The sequence below is a fragment of the Sapajus apella genome, unplaced genomic scaffold, assembly GCF_009761245.1.
Source record: "Sapajus apella isolate SASKATOON/1434 unplaced genomic scaffold, GSC_monkey_1.0 scaffold59, whole genome shotgun sequence".
NCBI classification, from domain to species: Eukaryota; Metazoa; Chordata; class Mammalia; order Primates; family Cebidae; genus Sapajus; species Sapajus apella.
In genome coordinates this window covers 13442850-13470229 of record NW_022436999.1, presented here as the reverse complement: position 1 = coordinate 13470229, position 27380 = coordinate 13442850, and the positions used below count along the sequence as shown (strand labels likewise).

Genomic DNA, 27380 nt, shown 5'->3' with positions numbered 1-27380 from the left:
TATATTAACTTTAACCCTCCATCTCCATGGCCTTTTCCTAAATCTGCTTCAGCAGTATGAATCGTCAACAATTCACAAAGTAATTAATTGTACTGTCTGATACATCAATAATAGAACTTGTCCTCATTTTTCTCAGAATCCCTCCCCACTCATAGTCCACCCCTTGCCACCTTGTACAGTTCAAACTCAAATGACAAGTTCAAAATTACAACTTTTATTAAGATACCCAGGACTTTTTCTCTTGAATTCATTAAAAATCAGGAGAAATTATTTTGTGCCAAACTGTTAACTCAAACTATTAGCTGTCCTGCTTAATGGGGCAGAAAATTGATGTAAATTTAGAGCTTCAAAAGTTACTATGATAATTACACATATTGGTACTGGCAGTACCAGAAAAATAATTTAGAATACTGATATAGTATATATTCTCATTTTGTTAAGTTATAAATTATATTAAAACAAAGTCTCAGAACTATTAGATAGGACCATAATAATTATTAATACATTAAACACTATCTTATATAAGTTACTTTTTACTACTAATAAATTCTCATATACCAAACATTCAAATACTGTACACGTGTTTTATTTATAGGTCCCAATTTCAAGGTAAAATGGCAGACTTGTGAAAGTGAAATAATATTCTACAATTATTTATTATGTAAACTGATTTTTATCAGAATAGCTTCCCAAGTAAAAACTAGATTTCTTAAGTAGTTATTTGAGTAACTTCTTAGCAATATAGGAAAAAAAAAATTAATAGGAATTAATGTTCTCTGTGAAATAAGAAAAAGTCTTATCAGGCTTAAATATATTTTATATGCTATATTTTACATTTATTATTTTCAAGTTTTACAGAATGATCATGCACATGCATTTAAAATTTGTGGAATTCTACAAACACATTTCTACACATTTAAGGAACTATAAACTATATTGGTATGTATGTACTATTAAATTTAGTAACTGCTGGTTGTGGTGGCTCACACCTGTAATCCCAACACTTTGGGAGGCCGAGGTGGGAGGATCACTTGAGGCCAGGGGTTTGAAAACAGCCTGGGCAAGATAATAAGATCCTGTCTCTGTATAAACACACACACACACATTCACACACCACACACACACACACACACACACACACACACACACACACACACTCTCTCTCTCACTCACTCACACAGAGAATTAGCTGTGTGTGATGGTGCATGCCTATGGTCCCAGCTACTCCAGAGGCTGAGGCAGAAGGATCATTTTGAGCGTGAAAATTCAAGGTTAGAATAAGCTATGATCACACTACTGCACTACAGCCTAGGTGACAGAGCAAGAATCTGTCTCAAAAAAATAATATTATCATTTACTGAACATTTGCTATTGGCCAGGCACTATTCTAAGTCCTTTACATGTATTGACTTATTTCATTCTCAAAACCCTACAAAGCAGGTATTTTTTAATTTCCATTTTGCAGATAGGAAAACTGAGGCATATGGAGGTTATGTAACTTATCCAAGGTTACATATGTTACAAGTGGTAAAGCTAGAATTCATAGGTAGTTTTGCTCTACACAGAGGTGTCCAATCTTTTGGCTTCCCTGGGCCACACTGGAAGAATTGTCTTGGGCTACACATAAGACACACTAACACAATAACTGATGAGCTTAAAAAAATGCAAGAACTCCTAATGTTTTAAGAAAGTTTACAAAATTTGTGTTGGGCCACATTCAAAGCTATCCTGAGCTGCATATAGCCTGCAGGCCAGGAGTTGGACAAACTTGCTATAGAGTTTAAGATTTTAATAAGTAGCCTATTCTTAGTACTACTAATAATTTAAACAGTATTTTCTTTATAGACATAATAATGTATATTTCCTCCATGCCACAGAGGAGGGCATTGGTTATGAGGGCAGAGTAATACTGACCTGAGCTTTTACTGCCTCTGTCACTGCACTTGCTGCATCCACAACGTCCCTGGTCTTTGCAGAACAAATGTCTAGTCCTAACTTTTCAGCACTCACAAATGCATAAAATGCACCACCATATGCGATGTCCACCACCACCTTTCCATGTCCAGGAACATCCACCATGAGATCTAAAAAAAGATGTGTTTGGAAATAAGATGTGTTTGTTAATAAGTATTTTAGCAAAGAAATTCAAAGGATTTTTAATATCTTCATTTTTGAGGAGGGATTTTCTTTTCCTATTATAAAAAAGAATGAAGTAAAAATCCATTTTGTAAAATGAGTAAGCATCGGGTGAATAATAGCTAGATGCGTCTTTCTATTTTTAACTTGATGTTTGCAGAAGTTATAAACTGAATGCCATGCCTTCCCCCAACTCATATAGACATATTCATTAACTTCTCTGAGAATCTTTTCTAGGAAACATCACTGAGGCCAAGAGAGGGAAACCCAGGGGCATCCCTGTGAACACCATGAAGGAAGATGTCAATTCCTCACTTGTACTATGACAGATGGTTTAAAATAGTAAGGATCTTGGATCCTACTTACAAATCAGTTTTCTTCAGCTGTAATGTCAAAACAAAAATTTTAATAAAATATTTTTCTATATAAATTATATATACTCATCTACCTATTTTCATCTCATTAACATATCCTGCAGGCAAACACACACAAAAATGCCATTGTAGAATCACTGACCTCTACAGCATCATTTTGCATCAGGGTTTTTATTTGAGCATTTTAAGTCTCAACATCTCCAAAGTTTCACCTGAAGGTCAGTAGTTTGAAATCTTGAATCTGTATTTCCAAAGAAAGGAGGCTGGGTGATGTTTATTTTAGCGCTTATCAAATTTTCCTCTTTTCCTCTTCCCTAATTTAAGCTAGCTTGGTGATCACTGCCTTTCTGGGAAGTCTATGGCAGGGAAGAAAGCTGGTCTTTCATGCTTTTATTTTACAGAAGCCTAAGCTCTCAGGGGAAAGATACCTGTTGGTAAAGGAGTGTCCTGAAGGGAGAAATATTTCTCCTAGAGATAATTTTTTTTCTGGCTTAAGAAGAGTGGAGGCTGAAGGTCCTTAGTGCAGGGAGGACTTGTGTTAACTTCCCCAGGGCACCACAGGAGCAGAATGTGGAGAAACAGAGGATGGGGAGGCTGTGCAGCCAGCAGGGACCAGGTAGGGTGGGGCAGCCGATGCTCCTGCTCTGCTTCACTGATTAACTGTGTAAGCTGAGGACTGAAGTGCCATCCTCTCCAAGGCCATGGCACTTTTAAGAAAACTTTGCTCACACATTATCAGGAAAGGGGACAACACATGAAGTGATGAGGCTAAGTGAACCAAAAGGACAGATGAGGGTTTCAATTTCAGAAATTAAGTTTTGAGAAAGAAAATATATCTTGGATTCCTGAGTTTTCATACTAAGTCATACAAAGATACCAGTGTGCTATTTGTCCACACTAGTCCACAGACACCCTTTTAACCATGTTTTTTTTTTTTTTTTTTTAAAACAGAGCAAATTTATAATCAAAAGAGTAAAATATGCTGTGGATCTTAACAACAAAATTGAATCAAAAATGTCTTTATCTTGATGCTGGTGCAACATGAAAAGCAAGTTAAATGAAAGGAGAATGAGGAAGTTGATGGAAATGAGGGACTCCTAGAATATGGAACGCTAAGGTGAGGGTGAAGATCAGCATTTACCAGGAGACACAGGTGATAGTCCTAGGGCTCAGTTGGCCTGCCCTTTTCTCTTGATTTTAACAATTGAATGGGGCATCAGTCACCAATCCCAGGGCCTGGACAGAGTGGAGATGCTGCTGCAGGAGGAGTCATCACTGAGCCTACAATTGTTTCCCTGGCCCACCCTTTCTAGAATCTTGGGTCTGGTTTTCTTAGGGTGGGTGGTTGGGTAAGGTGCTACACCTGAGTTTCAGTTTCCCTTTCTTTAAAATGGATCAAATTTCCTTTACAGTTACTCTTGTCCATCAATTATCTGTGACTATTTCATTTTTAATCACTAAATTACTAACATTAAAAATTAAGATATTTCACACGAGTACTTCCTATATGCCAGGTACTTTACATACATAGCCCCTTAATTCATTACATTAGTGCCTTAATTACGACACCCCTGAGAAGTAGGTACTGTTTTACTTACTATCCTCACATTATTCCCAGGCTTACCCACCAAGAAAGTGGCAGAGCTTAGGGTCAAACCTAGGATAAGGTGACTCCAAAGCCCAAATCCTTTCTACTAAAATACACAACCTCTAAGCAGAAACCAAAATCTAAGAGTTTTTCTTTTCTTCTATACAAGCATATCATTGAAATTTCAATTTGATTTACTTTGTAAGATTTAGTGAGCACCTACTATGTGCTGATTACTGTGGAAGATATAAGAAGTACATGGATGAATAAAACATAAGCTTTGCCCTCCTTAGAGTTTTGTTGAACAAGATAGATTTTAAAACATCTTATATCTGTGAATGAGGTGTAATACACTAAGCAGTATTCCATAAAATTGAAACATATCTCCTTAAACTACAAAAAATTTCAAGGATGAGAGGGAAGCAATATGATAGGCCAGGGTTCCAACCCTAGTTCTTCCATTTAGTGTGGCTTTGGTGTCTTCTTGTGCAAACTGTAACTGCTATTTCTCCTAAAAAGAGTTGTTTTGAAAATTCCATGTGTGGGGAGTTCCTGGCACAGATTGGGGACTCAACAGCCAAAACTTTAATTTCCAATGGAAATAGGTTTCTCAAGAGGAACAGATGTTTACATTTATCAATCAGCATATCCGTCTCCAAATTTCATTTATTTAGTTACTCATTCAACAAATATTCATTGACTGCTGTTCTAGGCACTTAGAATACTGTGAACAAAAGAGTTTGCAGTTTAGCCTGGTTGGGTGGAGATGAACTCAGCAAGACTCGGAGGTGGGTACTGTTGTCATCTTCATTTTATAGACTGTGATACTGAGACATGGACTCTCTAGCACAGGTCACTGAGATGTGGAGGGGCGGGGCAGTGACCTTGAACACCATGTCTGCTTTGTACTCATTTTTCAAAGTAGAAAACATAGCATTTCTTTTTCTTAACTCAGTGACCTTTAATGCCCACTAATTATTGTACTGTAACACAGTAATGCTCTCAGGAACTACTGTGCTCAAGCAGTTAGCTGACCCTGCCCTAACTGACCCAGGAATGCAATGTAGTTCATGTTCCTGCTGCCAGCTGTCATTTCCCACAAAAGTCTACAGTGTTTCTAATCTGCTGCTGGAGTTGCCTGGGGGAAATTCTGGTAGCCACACTAGTTAAACTGTTGAGATCTGAAAAATGGAATTGTAAACATAAATTCTGTCTCCCTCAAGTGGCCTCCCAATCTGGAAGTGACACCATTCTATGGGAAAATGGCATCAATTTCTCCAGAGGCATTTTTCGTTAACATTTGGGTTTCAGCTGCCTGAGGTTGCTCTAAAAGTGCCTGTTCTATTACATATCATTCATAATCAGGCTAATCTGGAACCTAGTTTCTCAGGCAGGGATCAAGGTCCAACTTTCTAACAGATGATTTGCATGGCTTGAAGATTTTTAAGAAAAGGATAACTATTTTTGGTGAACTGACTCCTGGCTTACTTCCAGCCACAACGACTAAAGCATTCTTACTGATAGAATTCAGCCCCTGGGAGGAAGTACTCAGATGAGAAACCAGATGCCAGCTTGCCAGGTCATCCCCATGAGGGATCTCTCTCCTGTAAGGGTTATGGTTATAGAGATGCTCTGCTTCACATGACATGCTGTAAAAGGATCTGTACTAGGGAATCCAGCAAAACCTTTTAACAGCTCAATAGGCCTAAGGAACTCTAGCAATCAAATATACCTTGCAATCTATCTCCAGGAATATAGTATCTTGCATACTCTCATTTAATCCTAACAGAAAACTCTATGAGGTAAAAGAAACACAGGCACAGAGAGATTAAGTAATTTGCCTAAGGTTGCACAGCTTTAGGGGGTTACCAGGATTTGAACCCAGGCAATGTGTGTTCCTGTTCTTAAAAAGCAGCGTGTGTATCTTAGTGATTTACAAACTGCTTTGTTCATTCATTCTCATTTAATTTTTCCTCAAAGAAGTCGGGAAGTTGAGGAAAAGAGACAAGGTTTAGTAACTTATTAAGGGTGATTATGTGTCTACCAAGCATATCTGAGCCAGCCTGGAACCCTGGTACATTGGCTGTTCTTTGCCCTTTCCTTGACCCTATCGTACCTCGCTTTATGCACCGCTGAAACTCCAGGAATGCCTCACGAGGGCAGAGGGAGGCGCTGAGTAAGGGAAACGCGGAATTCCTCACTCCTCAAGGGTCTCCCAAAACCTCAGGGAAAATCGAAATTGCGTACACCAAGCAAATACTGACACACGTTCGCAGTAATTTACCTTTTTGTTAATTGCACGGGCACGCGGGGTGGGTTAGTTGCGAGACTTCAAGCCCAGAGAGACCGTTAACGTGGTTAAGTTGGCGTCCCGGTTGCAGCTCTGCCCTAGGCTGGAAGGGTCCCGCCCGTTACCTGTTGCCAGCACGAAGGCTGGGACGCTGTGGAAGCGCACCGGGCCGCGACTGCGGCCGTCCTCACACGCCACGAAGGCGGCCACCAGCCCGCACGGGCAGTGAATGTTGACGCGGGCCTCGCGGCTGCCCGCAAGCGGCACCGGCACCAATCCGAAGTCCAGGGCGAAGCGGCCCAGCGCCAGCACAGCGTGGCCGCACATGGAGCTGTAGCCCTCGTTATGCAGGAACAGGACGCCCAGGTGCGCGTCTGGCAGCTCACTCTGCACTAGGACTGCTCCGTACATGTCCCGGTGCCCTCGGGGCTCGAATATGAGCCGTCGCCGCACGTGGTCAAGGTGCTGGCGCATGTAGCGCCGCTTGGCCAGCAGGGTCGGCCCGACCACCTCCGGACACCCCGCCAGCACGATGCGCAGGGGCTCGCCGCCCGTATGCATGTCCACCACCGACAGCGCCGGCGTCCCCGGATCATGAGGAGGCGGCCGGAGCACCGCTAGCGCGCTGTCCATGGTCTGCGTCCGGGGACACCAGCACAGCCCCGCAGAGCTGGCTTCAGGAGCCCCTACTCCGTGACTCCGCGCGAGCTGGCTTCAGGAGCCCCTACTCCGTGACTCCGCGCGAAAAGGGCGGGACGCGACGCAGCCCCACTGGGGGCGGAGCCTCGGAGCCTAAACCCGGAAGCGGGGGAGGAACTTCGGAACGGTTGTCCTCGTCACTGGGAGGCGGAGCCGCCGAGCCCGCTGTGGCCCGGATGTTCGGTGTAGTTGACAGATCCGCGATCTAGGGCTTCTCGAGCAAAACCTTCAGGCGGCCGATGGGTGAGTGGTCGCCAAGGTCCCGGGAAACGTTTCTGTTAGTCCCGGTTGCTTTCCTACACGGTTGGCCTCAGGCTTGGCTTCTTGTAGGCGGCCTTCGGCTGGCTGCGCAGGCTCGTCCCTTGACCCCGCCCGCCCTCGGGCCGGGCCCCGCATTCCTGCTGGGCTGGGGTGGTCTCTGCCCCGGACCGGTAGTCAGGGGAGGCGCGCTGCCTGCGGCGGAAAGGCCAGGCCTTTGTTGTTTGGTCGAAAATGTCCCTTCAGTCCCTTAGTTTAATGTGGAGGGAACACTTGCATGAGGGTGGTTGACTTCAGAATTGAAAGCGCGGCTGATAGTGCAGAAAAAAACAGTAAAGCAGAAGCAAGTTGCTGCATAATTTTGTCTCCTGCTTCAACCTCAAACGTAAACTTATAGGGCCAGTCCCAAAGGGGCAAGACTGTTACAAAGAAATAGTCTTAAAACTTTAACCATCGTTCGCCAAAGGAAATGGAAGGGGAAATTGAACAGACACTTGGAACTTGGATTTTGTTTAGTAGGTAATAGGCTGTTTATTTCAGTTCAGTTTATCATACTGGTTTTCAGGCCTTGGATTTTAAGAAACTTTAGATTATTGGCAATCACATGTATTTATTAAGCATCTACTAGATGAAAAGCCCGTACAGAAGTTTCCAATTGGTTCGCTTCTGCATTCTTGAAAAATCTGAAACATAATTCATTTTTATTTATTTAGAACATTGTGATTAGAATTGGTTACCAAAAAATCAGTGCCCATTAAAGAAGCCAATAGGTTTAAAAAGCCAAGTCAGACATTTGTTAAAAGCGAAAATATTAAACCTGAGACATTTTAGTCAATGCTCTCTTTTTCTCTCAGCAGCATAAGGAGGAGGAAATAAAAAGTCTACTTGAATGTGAAAGGAGAAAGGGCATTGTAGACCAGGCAGTCTAGACTATGAATTCTTGAAGAATCTGGGAAATGACTGTTCAAGAATAGTGAAAAGTTGCATGATTTTTCGAATTAATTCACGTGTAGACCACAGTTTGTTTTAATCCACATTAGATTGTAGGTTCTTGGCACGAACTCTGTTTCTCCTTGGACCTTTAGTGGCCTCTAACCAGTGGAATCTGAAGCTGAATATATGTTTATTGACTGATTGAATCAATAAATGAAGGGAGTCAGATGTCAGTGAGGAAGAAAACTCCTTCCATAATTTCTTCTTGTGAATGAGGTCAAAGACAACGTATTAGGCTCTTAGTTGTTGGGTTTTTTAGTAAGGAATAGCTGCTTTTCCCCTCAGCTTTGAGATCAGGGGATTAATTTTAAGGCAGTGGTTTCTAAGTATTGGCCCCGTGACAGCCTTGATGAAATTTACACTTATCCTCCACAAATATGATAAAAGTTAGGACAATCTAGGAAGCTTTTTATAAAGGTAATTTACTTATCTCTGTTCTGACATTACGTTCTCTCTGCTATTCTGTGAAAATGTGTTCTGTTATGAACATAGATGATAATCGTGTGTATACATGTGGGTGCTTAATGTCTTGACTGGGAAAAATAAAAGATGGTGACTCTCTGTTGGTGCTCTAATTTAAAAATACATGTATATTTGAACTTTATAATCAGTGAAACTCAAAAGTATCCTCTAATCAAGGAGAATGGCTGGCTGGAGCCATTGGAGACATACCGGGTTAGGCTTTGAGTTCTGGAGATAGATCCTGCTCTGCTGGGAGAGGACCTTAATCTAAGGCACATTATTAACAGCAAGATTCCAGAATGACTATTTGCAGTGTTACAGTGTAAAAGAAGAAATTTAAATTTAAAGATGCTTCATACTTTTGTCTAATACATGTTTAAAAATTTGAAACAGTGTTGAGACATTTCTACCAAGTGCTTCAGCTATTATTGCATTATTTTTTTTTATAATCACAAAAGATGTTACTATACTGGCGTTTGTTTTTAAAAAGCTGTCGATATTCAACCAGCATGCCTTGGACTTTACTGTGGGAAGACCCTATTATTTAAAAATGGCTCAACTGAAATATATGGAGAATGTGGGGTAAGTTTTATGTTTGTTTCTTATTTCATATTGTAAAATCTATTGGCTTTTGAAATATTATCACAGGTAGAATATTTTTCTTATTATACTCATTAATTTATAAAAGAATAGGGAGGGCCAGGCACAGTGGCTCATGCCTGTAATCCCAACACTTTGGGAGGCTGAGGCAGGTGGATAACTTGAGGTCAGGAGTTTGAGACCAGCCTAACCAATATACCGAAATGCCGTCTCTACTAAAAATACAAAAAAATTACCTGGGTGTAGTGGCGTGAGCCTGTAGTCCCAGGTACTCGGGAGGCTGAAACAGGAGAATTGCTTGAACCCAGGAGTTGGAAGTTGCAGTGAGCTGAGATTGCACCACTGCACTCCAGCCTGGGTAACGGAGAGAGACTGCATCTCAAAAAAAGATAAAATAAAAAAATATGAAAGAATATGGAGGCTTTATTAAAACAGTCATTGTTTATGTTGGCATTTTGACGTCTGTATTATTTTTTAAAACGTTTAATAATTTTATAATTTCTAGTTTCTTGTGATTTAATACAGTGTCTTATACAGTAATTTGAACATCATGAATCCAGAACATTTATCTGCAATTATTCTTGTATAATGTTAATAACTAGGTTTTTCCTTGAATGTTAATCAACTTTTTAGTAACTTAGTAAAAGCAATCTTTTAAGAGCATTGTACAAAAATAGCACATACAATATAGATTCCTTTTTATTTTATGCTTTTTTAAAATTTCTAAAACCTGCACATATAATTTCAGTTTAAATATTTAAACTGAAATAGCATGTCTTATAGAATGATGGGGGGGTTGTTAATATTCCAAAATAATATCTGTACACAAAATATTGGTTTTATTTATTGTAGGTATGCCCGAGAGGACAGAGAACGAATGCACAAAAATATTGTCAGCCTTGCACAGAATCTCCTGAACTTTATGATTGGCTCTATCTTGGATTTATGGCAATGCTTCCTCTGGTTTTACATTGGTTCTTCATTGAATGGTACTCGGGGAAAAAGAGGTTAGCACATTTCTGTGAACATATCTGGCTGGACTAATGTTGGAACAATTATCACTCAGAAGACCTTATTAAGTAATTATACTGCTTCTGTTGTTTTAAAAGTGGTAAACATATTTTTCCTTTATCTTCAGATTAGTCTTCTCTGTGACAAGAAAACTTAACAATAGGGCATGACTTAGTGATTTTTAAGGGAACTCTCCATAGTGTGTTTTAGTCTGACTGATCTTGAAGGAATATTTTTTTACTTCTCAACTATAATCCTTACTGGTTTTCTACAAAAAAGTTGGTTATGATTACAAGCTATTTATTGTTATGGAACACATTCTTTGTAATTTAATACTAATAATCAAGTATGTAGTTAAAAATGATATGGCCGTAACCTAATACAAAAACTCATATTAACATATCAAATCAGCACATGTTTACTGAGCACTGCGTTTTATGTTTGGAAGATCGGGAAGGATATATAAAAATAACTGACATGGTTTATAGTCAGAATCTTGTGGAGAACACAAATGTGTACATAATTATAATATAAAGCAGTCTTAGACATGGAGTGGAAGGGTTAGAAACAAAGTACTCTGGAGTTACAAAAAATGGAGAGATAAATTATGCCTGATGGGATCTGAAAGATTTCAAAAAAGGAACATTTTAGGCAGAGGAAATAGCATGAATAATGGCATAGAGGTGTGAAATACGTGATCTGAGGTAGGTAAGAATGGAAGTAATCTGGGGTGGTCAAGAGTGGGTTACAAATGAAGAAAAGTAATATAAGGGGGAATAGGAAAGATAGGTTGAGGGCCGAATGTGAAGGTTCGTGACAAGCATGTGAACTTTAATCAGCTGGGAATGGGAAGTCAAATTCCGCCTTAGTGCATTTCAGCCACACTGATTTTCTTTTAGTTCTTCCAGCTTCTCAAGATCTTTCTTACTTTAGGTTCTTTCCCTTCCTCCAGCCTCTTTCTGCTGTCTGAAATACTGTCTTCTTCATCTGACTGCAACTTGTTACCTAGCTACCTTCTTTTCCTTCTAATTTCAGTTTAAAAGTCACTGAGAAAGTTGAGTGCTAAAAATGAAACAACAACAAAACAGAGTGCTATAAAAGAGAAAAATAAGGAAAACAGCCTACTTTCTATTCTTTTAGGCCTCTGGGCCTGTGGTGAGACAGGCAGTCTGAAAGACTTCTGAAATGCCTTCAAGGCCTTTTCTCATTGTCTTGGCTATTAGCACTTGGCTTTCTTTTAGCTATACTAACATCTCTAGCAAGTTTTGCTCTGCACCCTGGTTGAATTCGTCTCCTGAAAATCTCCTTTCTTCTCTACCACACAGCCAGGCTGCAAATTTTCCAAACTTTTAGGCTCTGCTTTCCTTTTAAGTCCCAACTTTTAGATCATTCCTTTGCTCCCACATCTATCTGATCATAGGCTGTTAGAGCAGCCACAGCATATCTTGAATGCTTTGTTGCTTAACAATTTCTTCCACCATATACACTGAGTCATCACTCTTAAGTTCAAACTTCCACAGATCCCTAGGACATGGACACAATGCAGCAACGTTCTTTGCTAGGGCATAATATGGGTGACCTTTACTACAGATCCCAGTAACTTCCTTATTTCCATGTGAAACCTCATCAGTCTGGCTTTCACTGTCTATATTTCTGTCAGTATTTTGGTCACAATTACTCAAGGCTCTAAGACGTTCCAAACCTTCCTTCATCTTCCTGTCTTCTTCTGATATCTCCAAACTCTTTCAGCCTCTGCCTGGTACCCAGCTCAAAAGCTGCTTTCATATTTTTAGGTATCTTTATAGCATTGCCCCACCTTTCAGTTTTAATTTTCTGTTAGTCCATTTGTGTTGCTATCAAGGAATACCTGAGACTGGGTAATTGATAAAGAAAAAAGGTTTAATTGGCCCATGGTTCTGCAGGCTGTATATGAAGCATAGTGCTGGCATCTGCTTCTGGTGATGGCTTGAGGAAGTTTCCAATCATAGCAGAAGACAAAGGGGAACCAGTATGAGAGAAGGCAGGAGGCAAAGAGGAACTACATGGTGAAAGAGGGAGGAGATACCCCTTTTATTTATTTTAGTTTTAGTTTTATCTTTTCATTTTTATTTTTTGAGAAAAGGTCTTGGTTTGTCACCTAGGCTGTATTGCAGTGGCGTGATCACTGCTTTCTGCAACCTTGACTTCCTAGGTTCAAGTGATCTTCCCGTCTCAGCCTTCCAAATAGCCAAGACTACAGGTGTGCAACACCACGCCCCACTAATTTTTTATATTTTATAAAGACAAGGTCTCTCTATTGTTCCCCAGGCTGGTCTCAAATCCTGGGTGCAAGCAGCCCTCCTGCCTCAGCCTCCCAAAGTGCTGGGATTACAGGTGTGAGCCACCACGCCTGGCCACCAGGGTCTTTTAAATAACTGAATTTCACATGAACTCATAGAGAACTCACTCATTACTGCTTCCACTCCCATGACCCAAATACCTCCCAATAGGCCTCACCTCTTTGGGGATTACATTTCAACATGAGATTTGGAGGGAATGAGCATCCAAAAAATCACTCTGTATTTGAGTGAGTCATTTGTTTGTGAAGGTCTGGTGTACAGAAGTGGCATCATTTGATGTATATTTTAGAAAGAAAATTTCTGTGTAGGGTAGATTAGAGGTAAGATATTTAATAGAAGACTGTGTCAAAGAAATAGACTATGGTAGTTGGAATGGAAATGAAAAAGATGGTCAGAGGGAAATAGAATCAGCAGTTTTCTGGGTCCTACCTAACAACTGGAAGGTGGTTATTTACATTGGGAAAGCATTTTTAATTTTTCAGATTAATTTATAAAAATTAATTTAAAAATAGCAGTTTTCATCCTGCTTTTAATTTCTTTTATATTAATAGAATGATGATAGATGGGGTGAGAAAGGAGATGTGATCAATTTAAAGCTGAAATAGAATAACTGCCCAGTCAGTTGGCAGGAACTTCTCAGGCTAAAGTAGAGGAGAGAGCTAAAGGGCATAGGGATGTCTTCACCAAATGTATTTGAATTCAACCATCAGCTATGTTTTGAGGAAGAGACTTGAAGCAGAGACTAGAGATTGGTTTGAGGGAAGACAGAGGAGTGACTAAGGCTCAGACAGGAAACGAGGTTTAAAAAGAAGGAGTTGTACAACTATGCTTTGCCTAGGAAATTGGTAACAAGGAACACAAGGGCCATCTCTTACAATTTCCTGAAACTTTGCACTTAGGACAGTCCAGATAGATTGGGGCTGGAGGTGTCTTAACAAATGTTCATAAAAACTGTAGATAACCCCTAAGCTGATCTGGAAGGATGCATGGTTTGGCAGTTAGGTGAAATGTGTTTTGAGATAGAGGATGATGCATGCCCAGATGTGTGGAGGCACAAGTGAACTTAAAGTCATTTAGCATGGCCAGGAAATAAAGAAGATGATGCTGGTGAGGGGTAATTTTCCAGAAAGACAGAAAGGACTTCAAAGTAGTTTAATGAGAGGAGTTTTAAAATCGGATTGCATTTTATAAAGATTTTGTGGCTGGCTGCAGATAGACTGAAAGAGAGCATGACAAGAAGACCAGTAAGAAGGTTACCAAAGTAATGGCAAGAAATAATGAAGTTGGGATTTTGCCTCTAAAAATATAAATTCTATAAGGAAGCAAAATATCAAATTACATAATGTGAATGTGTGTTTATTTATATATTCAGTGTTTTCATCTTTGTAAAATGGCACAGGAGTTATGTTTTCAACAGAGTTAATTAGAAGCTCCAAGTGAACCCACCTGCATGAAATAACTAAGTCTGGGAAAGATAAACTATGTGAGACATTGCTGGTCCCAGCTGGAGATAGAAAGATCTCTAGGAACTTTTCTTTTTCAAAACACAAACCAGCCGACCCTAAGCTGGGCCAGAATGGCAAGACAGAATGGTATGAGAGGGTTGTCCGAGGTCAATTGCTGGTAGCCCCAGTGTTATCTGGATACTGAGTCTTGGGTAGCCTATACTAAGACTAGACTCTCAAGGGCCTGAAGCCCAAAGTAGTAGTGGCCATGGCTGCTGGCAGAAGCAGGAAAGCCTCTTTGCTGGAAAGCTTCCCCATTCTCAATTTAAGCCTATAAGACTGTTGCTCATTAAGCTCTAGTAATGACCTCATAATCTGTGGTTACTAAATAAAATAGCACTATGACTTATTGGTAGATGCAACAAACAATATATTTATGCTCTCAAAGGATACAGATAATGGACTTTCGCCTACAGGATATGTAACTGCTACTTATAAAGAAATTAAGAATGTAGTCACAAACTGTCCATAATAAGAGATTATTAGGAGTAAACAGATGTGATGGGAGAAACAAAGGAAACTTTTAGAAATGAAAATTTTTGCGTGCCAAAAAAAGAAAAAGAAAGGTAGTCAGCAGATTAAACAGTTGAAGATAGAATTAGTAAACTAGAAAAAGAAATGCATATAAATAATGGAATATAGCACTGAGAAAGAAGGAGATGGGAAATCAGGTGCCAGAAGGTGAGATCCATGTTGGGTGGGTGTGGGAGTGGTCCACGCCTAAAGTCTTATACTTCACAGGAGCCAGTCTCTCTTAAAACAACTCTATGAACTTCTGGGGTCCTGCAAGTGACATGCCAATTATAAGAGTCACTGAACTCAAGAAAGCCAAACCATGGTATCCCCATCAGGCATTTATAGTTAATTTATGGTTCTCCCCAGTCCAGATGTAATTTATCAGTCAGGGATCATTTGTATTATAAGCAGTGTTGCCTAGCAACATAGTTGACATTCTATCCTTATCAGGCTTCCTGGAGAAAAGAGCTAGAGAGTTAAGGCTAGATTCTCATGCACAGCATAAATGTTTTGTTAAGTCTTTGTCCATAGTATCTAATTAGGGTTTCTGGAAAAATAGAGACTATGAAGGAGAGCTAGTATTTTAAGAGATACTGGCTTCAGGTTTTACAAAAATAATGAGAAACAGATTCACAGATCCCAGAAGCAAAATACATCTCAAGCAGAATAAATAGAAATTCACACCTACACGCATCATAATTAAACTGCAAAATACTGAAAACAAAAGAGAAGCCATGTGGAAGAGAACCAAGGCGCACGTGTTAACAGCCTTGATTGTGTTTCTAGCTAACAGCCAGCACCTACTGCAACCATATGAGTTAGTCATTTTAAACACTGCAGCATGGTCAAGCCTCTAGACAAGTTGACATCATGTGGAGCAGAAAGAACTACCCAGTTGAGCCCAGTCAAAACACAAAATAGTGAGAAGAGGTCAGTGGTGGTTGTTTCAAGCCACTAAGTTTTGAGGTAGTTTGCTATGCAATGATACATAATGAAAACAGTGTTCAAGTAGAAAACTTAAAATCACCTATAGACTAGATATTAGAAATAGCAAGACAGTTTAATAAAAAGGCTGGCTATAACATAAATATATGAAACTATTTCCTATATTCCATGTACAGTACCACAGTACTGTGACATAGCTCAGACCAAGATAGTTAAGCTACATGGGATTTATCTGAGCACTTGACAAGCCAATTTTAAAATTCATATGGAAGAGCAAAGGGCCAGGAATGGCCAAGACCACCAAAGAAGTAGAAGACTGTATGTAACATCAAGAATTATGATCATATTATTCTTTTGGCTCAGAAATAGATAAATAGACTCAAGAAACAAAATAGCCAAAACACAGGCAATTATATTTGAAACTTTATGTGACAGAAGTGCCATGGCAAATTAGTTGAGGGCAGGCGTGGGAAGGAGTACCTGTTCAATAAAATGCTGCTGCTGGGACAATTGACAATTCAAATGGGAAAAGGTAAAGTCAGATCCTGCCTTATGTTAAACACAGAAATCTCTTTTTAGGTGAATTAAAGATAAATGTGAAAAGCAAAACCTTAAAATATTTAGAAGAAAATATGGGGTGTGTGTGTGTGTGTGTGTGTGTGTGTGTGTGTTACATACATTATCAGGGTGTAGAAGGATTTGTTAAAACATTTAAACTGCTAAGTAGGAAAAAAATAAAGCCCAGTATATTAAAATTTAGAACATGTTTATAAAAAGAAATCACAAAGAAAGTGAAAATTGAGCCCACAAACTGAGAGGAACATATTTGCAATGTATTTAACTAATGGCAGAATGGATAAACAAAACACGGTATTGTCACACAGTGGAATCTTAACCTAGTAGCAAAAATGACTGAACCTCTGCTATAAGGGTGAATAGCATGGATGAAACTTGGAAATGCAATTTCAAGTGGAAAAAAATCTCAGAACACTTACATTAGTGTGCCATCATTTTATAGCATTCAAAAATAAGTAAAACTAACCAAAGTAGTTGTGAAACATAAATACAGCTGGGATAAAAACTTTCTAGAATAAGGTGATAAAAGCATTTTGGTATATGATTGCCTTTAAGGGAGAGATAGAGATATGGATGGGGAGGAACAAAGAAATAGATATCAATTGTTGACCGTGTTCTAGTTATCGGGTAGGAGATGAGCTTATAATATTCATTATAATGATTATACTTTGTAACAAATACATGTTACATACCATCTTTTATGTGTATATTAAAATATTAAAATGATACACAGATAACTAAGAAATTTTTAGCAACAATTTGGCAAGATACTAAAGATACAAGATCTAATTTCTCCTTTTCTGTTACACATTTAGATAATAGGGCCACAGTGTTATTTATCCCTTTTGAGAAAATAAGGTTATACTCTTGAGTAGTTTTTGTGTTTGGCTTTTCTCATCTATTTAGAAATCTGTATCTTGACACACGTACATGTTTTATTAAATCCATTTAAATATTGCAATTTTTCTGGTAATCATGCCTCTTTTCCTTCTTCTCTAGTTCCAGCGCACTTTTCCAACACATAACTGCATTGTTTGAATGCAGCATGGCAGCTATTATCACCTTACTTGTGAGTGATCCAGTTGGTGTTCTTTATATTCGGTCATGTCGAGTATTGATGCTTTCTGACTGGTACACGATGCTTTACAACCCAAGTCCAGATTATGTTACCACAGTGCACTGTACTCATGAAGCCGTCTACCCACTGTAAGTGTTTATTTAGACTTATTAGCATTTTTTAAAAATCTCTGAGGATTATTACAGATTTTATGGACTTTGGAGACTAAAACAGATGTGGGTTTGAGTTCTGGGTCTGCCAGCTGTTACATTACTTTGAACAAGTAAACAGCCTCTAGTAACTTCAGTGTATTCTCTGAATAAACTGATTCATTAGAAAAGGTAACACATGATGGTTTCCTCTTGATTAAAATAATCTTTTTTGGAGCTCTTAAGGAACTACAAGTTGCAGGAATGGATAGATTTTGTTTTCTTTTGAAGTTGGTAGTGGGTGGTATAATGAGACAAAAAAGTATCACCCAAGAGATGAAACATGTCTTAATGCATTACGGTACAGGACTGAACCTGAAAGTATCATAAGAACACAGGATTATGGTATCATTAGTTGTGTGGGGAGGAAGCATGTGGTTGTGATCTGAAATGACTGCTGCACTTTCTAGGACACTCCCCTGTACAGGGAGAGGGTTTGAGTAGCAAGATAGTAAAAATGATTTGGAAATACTCATGAAAATTAGGTTAGAACTATGTGGCTGAAAGTCCCATTATTCAAAATAAAATGCTAGAAGTCTGGTGACACAGCTTTTTCTACAGCTTTTTTCTTTTCTGATTATAAAAATTACATTAAAAATGTAATTACATTAAAAATAGGACATTTCAAAAACGTAGATAAAGCACTCACAGAATGAAATAATCTGTAATTCTGTTCCTTGGGATTCTGCTAAAAATTTTATCTTTCCAGTTTTATTTCTGCATATGTATGTATACATTTTAAAGAATATTAAGCTTATACTATGACATGCTATTTTGTAAGCTGTTGGCACTTAATATATTAGGCACAGTTACTTTTGTTAACATTTTCATAACTAAATTTATATGTCTGCATAATATTGCAGCATGAATATACTATAAAATATAACTAGTTTCCTATTATTGAATATTTGTTTTCTTCTGGACTTTTGTTTATTATAAGTGATTCAGTAAAAATCCTTGTACAATAGGGTTTTTTGTGTATGCCTGGTTGTTTCCCTCTGATACATTTCTACAGGTAAAATTGCTGAATCAAAAGGGATAAAGGTTTTAGGATTTTTTGATACATATTTCCAGACTGCCTAAGAAAGCAACCATTGTACCCTTGCTAGCAGTGTATGAAAGCCTGTTTGGCCAGCCTTCCACCAATCTGAGTATCCAATGGATAGACTAAATATGCTTTGTAAACCTTTTTTTGGAGCTTTCATTTAAAAATGATCAAGGATAAAAACATTTTTAAAACATTTCTAATGTTACAAATTCTCTATTTTATTTTACAGATACACCATTGTATTTATCTATTATGCATTCTGCTTGGTATTAATGATGCTGCTCCGACCTCTTCTGGTGAAGAAGATTGCATGTGGGTTAGGGAAGTCTGATCGATTTAAAAGTATTTATGCTGCACTTTACTTCTTCCCAATTTTAACTGTGCTTCAGGCAGTTGGTGGAGGCCTTTTATGTAAGTTTGATGGGTAAAGTCAATGAAATATATTTATTATTGTATGTAGTAATATTTTCTCTAGATTTAACTTGGGAGCTTTTTCCTTAAATAGTTTGTTTAATCCTTTTTTTTTTTTTTTTTTGCCTTGGGACAGAGTCTTGCTTTGTCGCCAGGCTGGAGTATACTGGCATGATCTTGGCTCACTGCAACCTCAGTTTCCTAGGTTCAAGCCATTCTCCTGCCTCAGCCTCCTGAGTGGCTGGGACTACAGGCACACACCACCACATCCAGATAAATTTTGTAATTTTTTTAGTAGAGACAGGATTTCACCATGTTGGCCAGGATGGTCTCAATCTCCTGACCTTGTGATCTGTCTGCCTCAGCCTCCCAAAGTGCTGGGATTATGACATGAGCCATTGCACCCAGCCAGTTTGTTTAACACTTGAAAATGAACCTTAGTGTATGTTTTTGCTAAAACATGATCAGTATTATAAAGAAAAATCATGGATATCTTGGAATGCAATAAAAATTCTCAAGAAATCAGTGGCAGCTAATCAAAAGTGATTTCTGTTTAGAGAATACTTTGTATTTGAAGCTCATGACCAAATTAGAAGATTTTTTAAATCTAAATATATAATAAGAAATAAAAACTTTTTAATTTAGGAATACATGAACATTAATCTTGATAATGTATACTGTTTATTATTAAGTAGGGTCTTAGGTTTCTAAGTTCATTTATGAAAACTTTTTATAGTAACAAATCCTCAGTATGTCTTTTATTTTAATGTAACCATTAATTTATTCGTTTAGTAACCATTTAGTCCAAAATGACTCAAATAAGAAAAATTCACTGTTAGCCTCACATACTATCAGGAAATAAAGCAGGCAAGCCAATGGCTGTGGTTCTTTTGAATATGTGATACTGAACATTCCAAGATGTTGGATACCATCCTTTATATGGAGCTTGGTAATGTAATGTGGTAATATAGTTTGGGAATGTAATTTGGTTCATGGTAATGATAGGGCTGAGGGTAAGACCAAAGAAGCAGAAATTCTGTTACCCCCATATTCTGGTTTACAAATGAACTGTTTCATTTGGCCTGCACAGGATTTAAAAAGCTATAGTTCCCTTTAGCTCCTCTGTTTCCCTGTTAGATTTGGCCCATGCCCTTATACCTTCCTGGCTGTGTCATTTGAGGTTGCCATTCTTGCTCTAGGGAATAGGAACGTATTCTTAAAAGGATTTAGACAGAAGAGTGACATGATTAGATTTGCTGTAGAAAGATAACTTGATACATGTGGAATTCTCCATCTTTGGTAGCAAAACACTGGGAATGAGGAGCTACTTCAAAGATAGCATTAACTAAGCTAGGGAACAAAGGTGGGGGCTGAAGGAATGGAACAAGAATACTATAAAGTAGCTTTCTGACTTAGTAACCAGTGGATGGATAAACGTGAATATTAGAAGAGGCAAATGGGTTGGTGAAGAGAAGTGACTTCAGTTTCAGTATTCGTGGAATAGCCAAAAGATCACAGGTAGTTGTTTCTGCGAGGCTGAAGAGTTAAGAATTGGCAGGCCTCAAATCTGTAGATTCTAGACTGCAGGTGGTGCTATTGTGTAGAGCCTTTTGGCTAAGAAATGGAAAAAAGGGAGATGCTGTGAAAAGCAGGAAAATGTTTGGAAAGCTAACCCAAAGAGATGCCAGACATCATTGCTTCCTATATTGTAGCTGCCTATATTGAAAATAACTTTTCCCACAGTGAATGTTTTTATCATTTCAACAAGCTTCCACTCAAAACACATTCATAGAAGGACTCAATGAAGTACTATTCATTTGCATTACCAACTCATAATTTTATAATGTTGAAAAAAGATAATAGATAATTTTTGGTTTGTAGGGATATAGCAAGTCTGAGCAAAGCAGAGCACTAGGAAGCTTATAATAGCTTAAGATAGTGAAACACTGGGGATCTAGGGAGAAAGATGAGGCATGATTAGGAATATGTCAGTGACAAATTTTACCTGCTTGGAAGTATTATGGAAGCCAGCTTCTAAGTGTGATCTGCAGCTGAACCACCAGGGGAACTAAAATGCATATCCCTAGATCCTACTCCAGACCTGGTTGCACAAAATTTCAAATTTTTTTTGGGCAGTAGAAATTAAGAACCACTCCAAATCCTATCTCTAGCCCAGTACCACCTCCTACTCCCCACAAATTTGGGCTTAGTTATAAACTTCCTCTTTTTTTCCTTTTTACTTGATGTGGCTTTTTACTATCAGGTCTTAAATTTGTATCATTAGCAACATTGTTTAGCTACTTATAGGTTAAATAGAGGTTTTTTTTGTTTTTGTTGTTGGAACAGTTGATTGAAGACCTAATCACGGTCTATTAAATAAAAGGTTCTAAATGTCAGATAAGTCATTCACTTCTTTAGTAAGCTGGAATAAGGCCTGTGTAACCTGTATGGATAGCCCAGTTTCTGGCTGCTGCATCCTGAGTTAATATTTGAAAATTTTCCAAATGGATTTTACTGCACTGTAGAATGATTAGTATTTCATAAACTGAAGTCATTTACAAATAATTGTATGAACAATAATTCAAAGTTTTTTCTCAATTTGTCCATTTAATATGTGTTATATATTTGAAACATTTTAAGAGAAAAATGGTGTTTTATAGGAAAAAAATTGCTTAAAGTTTTATTACTGTACTGTAGAGATTTCTGGAATTTTGTTATTAAAAATACTGAATGATCTCTTTTTATACGTTGAGGTTTATTGATAAATGACCTTTTTCTAAAGATTAATTAAAGCTGAATTACTCTTATACATAACCTTTCTCAACCAAGGTTCCCCATCTGGACCGCAAAACACAGAAAATTATTTGACCGTTTTTTGAATTCTCCTAAGTTTGGTACTTAACTGGTACTATTCTGGAAAGCAGAGGGAAGAAGCTAATTATTTACATTCACTGGATGCCTAAGGCAAGGTTCTTCAAAGCTGGCCTTGGATAGTTTTTATGTTTTTTTACCATTAAAAAAATCAAAAGACTTATAATTCTTGATGTGAAAAATGCATGAAGTTTATATTTTACTGTCCATAAGTTTTTATTGATGCCTATTCATGTATGTATTATCTTTCTATGGCTGCTTCCCCACTATAACTGCAGAGCTGGGTAATCAAGACAGAGGCTCTAGGGCCTGCAGGGCTAAAACTATTTACTGTCTTTCCCTTTCCAGAAAAAACTGGCTGGCCCCTGCCTCAGAACCTTAGGTCGTAAGTCTCACAGAACTGGTTGAGAAAGGATTTGACTCTAAGGAGAATCACTATTTAAATTTATTTGATGGTTTATTCAGATAATTTGTTCAATTTCCAACATAATACCAATGCTTATCTTTCAGATTATGCCTTCCCGTATATTATATTAGTGTTATCTTTGGTTACTCTGGCTGTGTACATGTCTGCTTCTGAAATAGAGGTAGGAAGTCTTTTTTTCCTTTGTTAAATACTTTTTTTATATATAAATGTAACAAGTGAATATCAGAATAGTCCATATGATATGATATAGTAGAGCTAATTGTTTTCGTGATCTTTGGTTGATGGATGCCACTTGGTAGCCTTTAGCTTGTTAACTTTATAAAAAGCTGTGTACTGGACTATATAGTTCCATGGGAAATTAGCAAAATAGTGAAGTAGTCAGGCTCAACTATCCAGCATGAAGGAGAAAAGTCATTTTACATAAACATAATTATTGAAATGTTGAAACTTATTAACACTATTTTGAGAAAAACCATAAAAATGTTTTATATTTAGAACTAATTTTAAACTTTATTTTACAATGGCAACATTAACAGGCATCAATAATTGTGCATTTCATATCCTTTTATGTTTTATCCCAGATTTTATTTTCTTGATTATGGATGTTTACTTTTACCCCATAATGTTTGGGGGATTTGGAGCTAACATTACTAGCCACATTATCCTGATACTGTTCCTTTATCAGGGTATCCATTTTGTACCTCTAACTTTTTAATATTTCAGTGGAAGGCCACTATTATAAAGAACTCCTTTTTAAAAATTGTATATGTCTTTATTTTTAGAATATTTTTGGCCAGAAAAGTCTCTTTTGACAAATTTTTAGTCACTGGGTAGAATAGAACATCATGTCATCATATCTATATTTTCACATATTCTATTTTTAAGGAACTAAGCTATTGCTCAAAAACATGAACAACAAATGAGAAGTAATAGTGTATTTGACTCTATGCCTAGGGAAGAATGTATTCTTTAAACTTTAAATCAAAATGGGCATTCTTGTACATTATGTGTTCATATGGAATCTGACATTTTCTTTCTAAAATAATTATGTGGCTCTCTACTGTTAATATATCACATTTAAATGATTACTTTTAAATACGTTAATGGCTCTGATTTAAGAACTATTCTGAGGCTAAACTCTAAAGAAAGCAAAAGTATAAAGTGTCTTAATTCTCTTCCACCCAAACTTGCTAATCTAGGGCCTATGAACTGTCTTAAAGTACCCATCACAGTTGATATGTGCTTTCTCATAATTTATAACATAAAAACACTCAACCCAGAGAAAATAAGTTGTAAACTATTTTGGAGTGGTTACTGTTGATGCCACTTCTTCTATTACCTTAGTCAAAGACTGAGTGGGGGAAAACGTCTAGAAATCATAGTGACTTTTGAGTAGGATAATAGTGGAGGAACTAGACAGAATATATTTATAGTGATTATTCAGTTGTTTTCATCTGTAGATCATCCTCATTTTTCCTTTGTAATCATTAACCAGCATTGAAATATAATTAATTAAAGAAGATAGGCAAATTAGTTTTGACACTTTTATCAACTCTAGGGAAAGATTTGATGGAGGAAATAATTGGCTATTTGAATAAAATGAGGTTTTTGAATTTTTATTTCTTATCCATAGTTAAGAATTAGCTATACACTGTTAAATTAGCTTGAAACTTATTTGTTTCTCTGCCCCTGTGAATCTCCTGTATAAAATGTTCACATACTTCAATTAGCATGAAATGGGGACCTAAAGCAGGAAAGACAGTTTAGAACTGGTTGAGTTGATGAGCTGTTTAATGATAAGAGAAAGTTGGTAAGTAATCTATTGCAAATTATGTTTTAATGTGTTTATTAGCACATTTAGATATTAATTTTGTATTATTTTGTTCTAATTTCTGCATACTATGCAGTGGTATTAAGGATTAAAAGAAAATCAGACTGTTCATGTGTCATTTCTGCTTCCTTACTATTCATGCAGCAGGCTCCAGGAATGTTATAGGTTAAGGAGGTTGAGTTTCTGTACCTCCTATTTCCCACCTATAGATCCATAGTGACAGTGGATCAGGGCAGGAAGAAAGCACGTAAAGTGGAGTTTCCCTTCTAGTTCATATCTTTCTTTCAGAAGGAACTTTAGTGTTTACAGGAGTGAATGCTGGCATAGACAAGGACCTAAGAGACATGATGACGTGGCTCTCATCTTGGTGCTGCTACTGAGTGCTTATATGACCTTAGGAGCCTCACTTTCCTCATCTGTAAAGTGTGGTGGCTAGACTGAGGGGTTTCCTAAGTCTTTTTTAGCTCAAACATTTTATGATTCTGAGATTATAAATAATATATTTTACATTAAAATATATTAAATTACCCAGCTGATTTAGCCTGATAATCTGTATTTCTCTTTTCTTTCTTTTATAAAATTGTATAGAACTGCTATGATCTTCTGGTCAGAAAGAAAAGACTTATTGTTCTCTTCAGCCACTGGTTACTTCATGCCTATGGAATAATCTCCATTTCTAGAGTGGATAAACTTGAGCAGGATTTGCCCCTTTTGGCTTTGGTACCTACACCAGCCCTTTTTTACTTGTTCACTGCAAAATTTACTGAACCTTCACGGATACTCTCAGAAGGAGCCAATGGACACTGAATGTAGACATGTGAAATGCCAAAAACTTAGGAAGTGTTCCTAATAAAAAAGTAAATAAATCTTAACAATGTATGAGAACTGTTCTGTCATATATGGGAACAAGATTATCGGTATATCTTAATGTTTGGGTTGTTTTTGTTTAGTTTATGGTTAGACTTGGAAAATGCAAAACCCCTAAATACTCTGTTACACAGGGTAATATTATCTGCTACATGAGAAGCCCACTAGGAAGCACTTGCTTCTCTCAACAGTTCAGCTGTTCTTTAGAGCAAAATCCTGTTTCTGTGTACCTAGCAATGTGTTCCCATTTTATTAAGAAAAACTTACATATGTAATCTGCAATCCTTAGCAGTGGCATAATTGTGTGCACCTCTTGTGTTTCAGTTTGTTTTTCACCTATAATGAATTGTAAAGACAAACATACTTGTGGCGTCTGATAGCAAACATAGAAATGATGTATGTTGTTTTTTGTTATCTATTTATTTTCACCAATACAGTATTTTGATATATTGCAAATAGATAATAATTTATATAACAGGTTTTCTGTTTATAGTTTGGTTCAAGACTTGTTTGGATTATTGTTCCTGTAAAGAAAACAGTAATAAAAAGCTTGACTACATAAAATTTCAGTGTTTTGACACTTAATTGTTTTTTGGCACAATAGTATGGAAGTAATTCAAACTAGTAGTTTCCTCTTACATCTGGGGCATATATACATACCATATTTTATTGATCTAGAGATACTTTTTATTTCACGTGACATCTCTGAATTAGAATGCATCTTACAACTGATGGCATATTAGATTTAATAAAATACAGAAGATACACAATATAAAAATGGTTTTTCTGTGGATAGTTTGTTTTTTGTGATAGGTGTTCTGTGATGTTTATGCTCTGAAGGCTTTAAGAGACTCATGGATGCAACTATGGAAGCAAAATAAAGTTTTTAGCACTTAACCTAACAATCTGACCATGTTTATCCATTTTTATTGTTTAGAAGTTTATTTACCGGTTCTGCTACTTGGTGGTGATTGTATGAATTAAATTTTAAACATTTAAGACTTCTATTAATAGCTGCAAAATGTGAAAGTAAGTGCACTCACTTTTCCTGTAGTTGTGTTTGTCTTTTGAATTCACAGCAGTTGTATCCTTTCATTATTTTGTTAGTTATTCTTTGTTAATATATTTTTCTCAGTACATTTAGCCTCTGGGAAATGAACTCTTTTGGTACCACTGTGTTTCTTCTTTTCTGTAGGAATAAAAAATAAATGTAAAAATTCTATTTGTATTACATATAGCTTTGTGTGGTTATTAGTGTTTATTAAAATTCTGCATTGCCCAAAGTATCCTCAATTAGGTAATTGTATAATCGGGTGGAGTAGGGAGGGTGTCATGTGTCTGATTACTAGGACTATATCTTCTGGTCCACTTGGAGCCATTTTAACAATCATGTTTTCAGATGTCCTGTTCTAGCAGAAAAGTATGTATACAAATGAAGAAATTATAACTACAAGGCCCCAAGGGCAAATAATTTCCAGAATACTTAATATAGATCTGCATTTTTAATTTGCTTTGGTAAGAATAAGACTGGAACAATTCATAGCCACTGTAGTTGCTAATGTTACTAAATAATTTGTTAAAACATGGTCATTAAAAACGTTAAAAACAACCCTTGTCTTAGTTCAGTTTTGACTTAGGCCCTTGTAGCACATCACAATTCTAGTCACTACAGTGTATGGTAATTATTTTGCTAACCAGTCCTGAGTAGGTAATTTAAAAGTCAAAATACAGGTTGACTATCCCATATCCAAAAAAGCTTGAGATCAGAAGTGTTTCAAAATTCAGGGTTTTTTTTTTTTTTTTTTTTTTTTTCAGATTTTGGAATATTTACATTATACCTACAGTTCAGTATCCCCAATCCTAAAATTTGAAATCTTAAATTCTCCAGAGTATTTTCTTTTGAGTGTCATCTTGGCACTCAAAAAGCTTTGGGTTTTGGAGCATTTTGGATTTTCAGACCAGGGCTACTAAATCTGTTTTCTTGATTAATTTGGGTCAGCTGATACATTTAATAATAACCTTGTTATGTATTTGTCTAAAATCCTTGGTTTGCAGGACTACTGCACATTGAAGCCACCTGGAGAGATTTTTAAAAATCATGTCTGGGCTCCACTCCCAGAGATTCATGTTGAATTGGTCTGTGATGCTGTTTGAGCACAGGGACTTTTTTCTTTCTTTTTCTTTTCTTTTCTTTTTTTCCTTCCTTCCTTCCTTCTTCCTTCCTCCCTCCCTCCCTCCTTCCTTCCTTCCCTCCCTCCCTCCTTCCCTCCTTTTTCTTTCTTTCCCTTCCTTTCTTTCTTTCTTCCTTCCCTCCCTCCCTCCTTCCTTCCTTTTTCTTTCCCTTCCTTTCTTTCTTCCTTCCCTCCC

General features: G+C 37.3%; 3 protein-coding genes across 13 annotated transcripts in view; 1 reads left to right on the top strand and 2 right to left on the bottom strand.

The window, feature by feature from the left end:
• The window catches only part of L3HYPDH (trans-L-3-hydroxyproline dehydratase), a 43018-nt gene extending 16882 nt beyond the window's left edge, over window positions 1-26136 (bottom strand). For 3 of the 5 annotated variants that reach the window (XM_032246128.1, XM_032246127.1, XM_032246126.1), the window contains exons 1-2: window positions 6514-7090; window positions 1915-2084 (exon numbers count right to left, since the gene is read on the bottom strand). In XM_032246128.1, the coding sequence (XP_032102019.1) occupies window positions 1915-2084; window positions 6514-7021 (678 nt within the window). In that variant the 5' untranslated portion in view covers window positions 7022-7090. Of the gene's footprint in view, window positions 1-1914; window positions 2085-6382; window positions 7094-26056 lie in introns of those variants that run through there. The other 2 variants (XM_032246129.1, XM_032246131.1) reach the window with 2 other exon arrangements.
• JKAMP (JNK1/MAPK8 associated membrane protein) lies at window positions 7181-26246 on the top strand. Of its 7 annotated transcripts, XM_032246135.1 has the most exons (8): window positions 7231-7330; window positions 7743-7864; window positions 9259-9382; window positions 10253-10407; window positions 17292-17498; window positions 18836-19017; window positions 22399-22475; window positions 24735-26246. In XM_032246135.1, exons 4-8 carry the CDS (start codon window positions 10346-10348, stop codon window positions 24951-24953), a joined length of 747 nt encoding a protein of 248 aa, XP_032102026.1. In that variant the 5' UTR covers window positions 7231-7330; window positions 7743-7864; window positions 9259-9382; window positions 10253-10345; the 3' UTR covers window positions 24954-26246. The 7 variants fall into 7 exon arrangements, with proteins under 7 accessions (XP_032102024.1, XP_032102025.1, XP_032102023.1 ...); XM_032246133.1 differs by lacking the exon at window positions 7743-7864 and having other exon boundaries at window positions 7181-7330; window positions 9309-9382; XM_032246134.1 differs by lacking the exon at window positions 7743-7864 and having other exon boundaries at window positions 7181-7330.
• CCDC175 (coiled-coil domain containing 175) overlaps window positions 25415-27380 on the bottom strand; it is a 64691-nt gene continuing 62725 nt past the window's right edge. Inside the window, exon 20 of the mRNA XM_032246140.1 lies at window positions 25415-26202. Within this exon, the coding sequence (XP_032102031.1) occupies window positions 26117-26202 (86 nt within the window). The 3' untranslated portion in view covers window positions 25415-26116. The remainder of the gene's footprint in view (window positions 26203-27380) is intronic.

Excerpts from the sequence above, each read along its gene's own strand:
- JKAMP (XM_032246132.1), top strand. Across the intron at positions 9,383-10,252 it reads AAATATATGGAGAATGTGGG|GTATGCCCGAGAGGACAGAG; the intron begins GTAAGTTTTATG and ends TATTTATTGTAG. Across the intron at positions 10,408-17,291 it reads TGGTACTCGGGGAAAAAGAG|TTCCAGCGCACTTTTCCAAC; the intron begins GTTAGCACATTT and ends CTTCTTCTCTAG.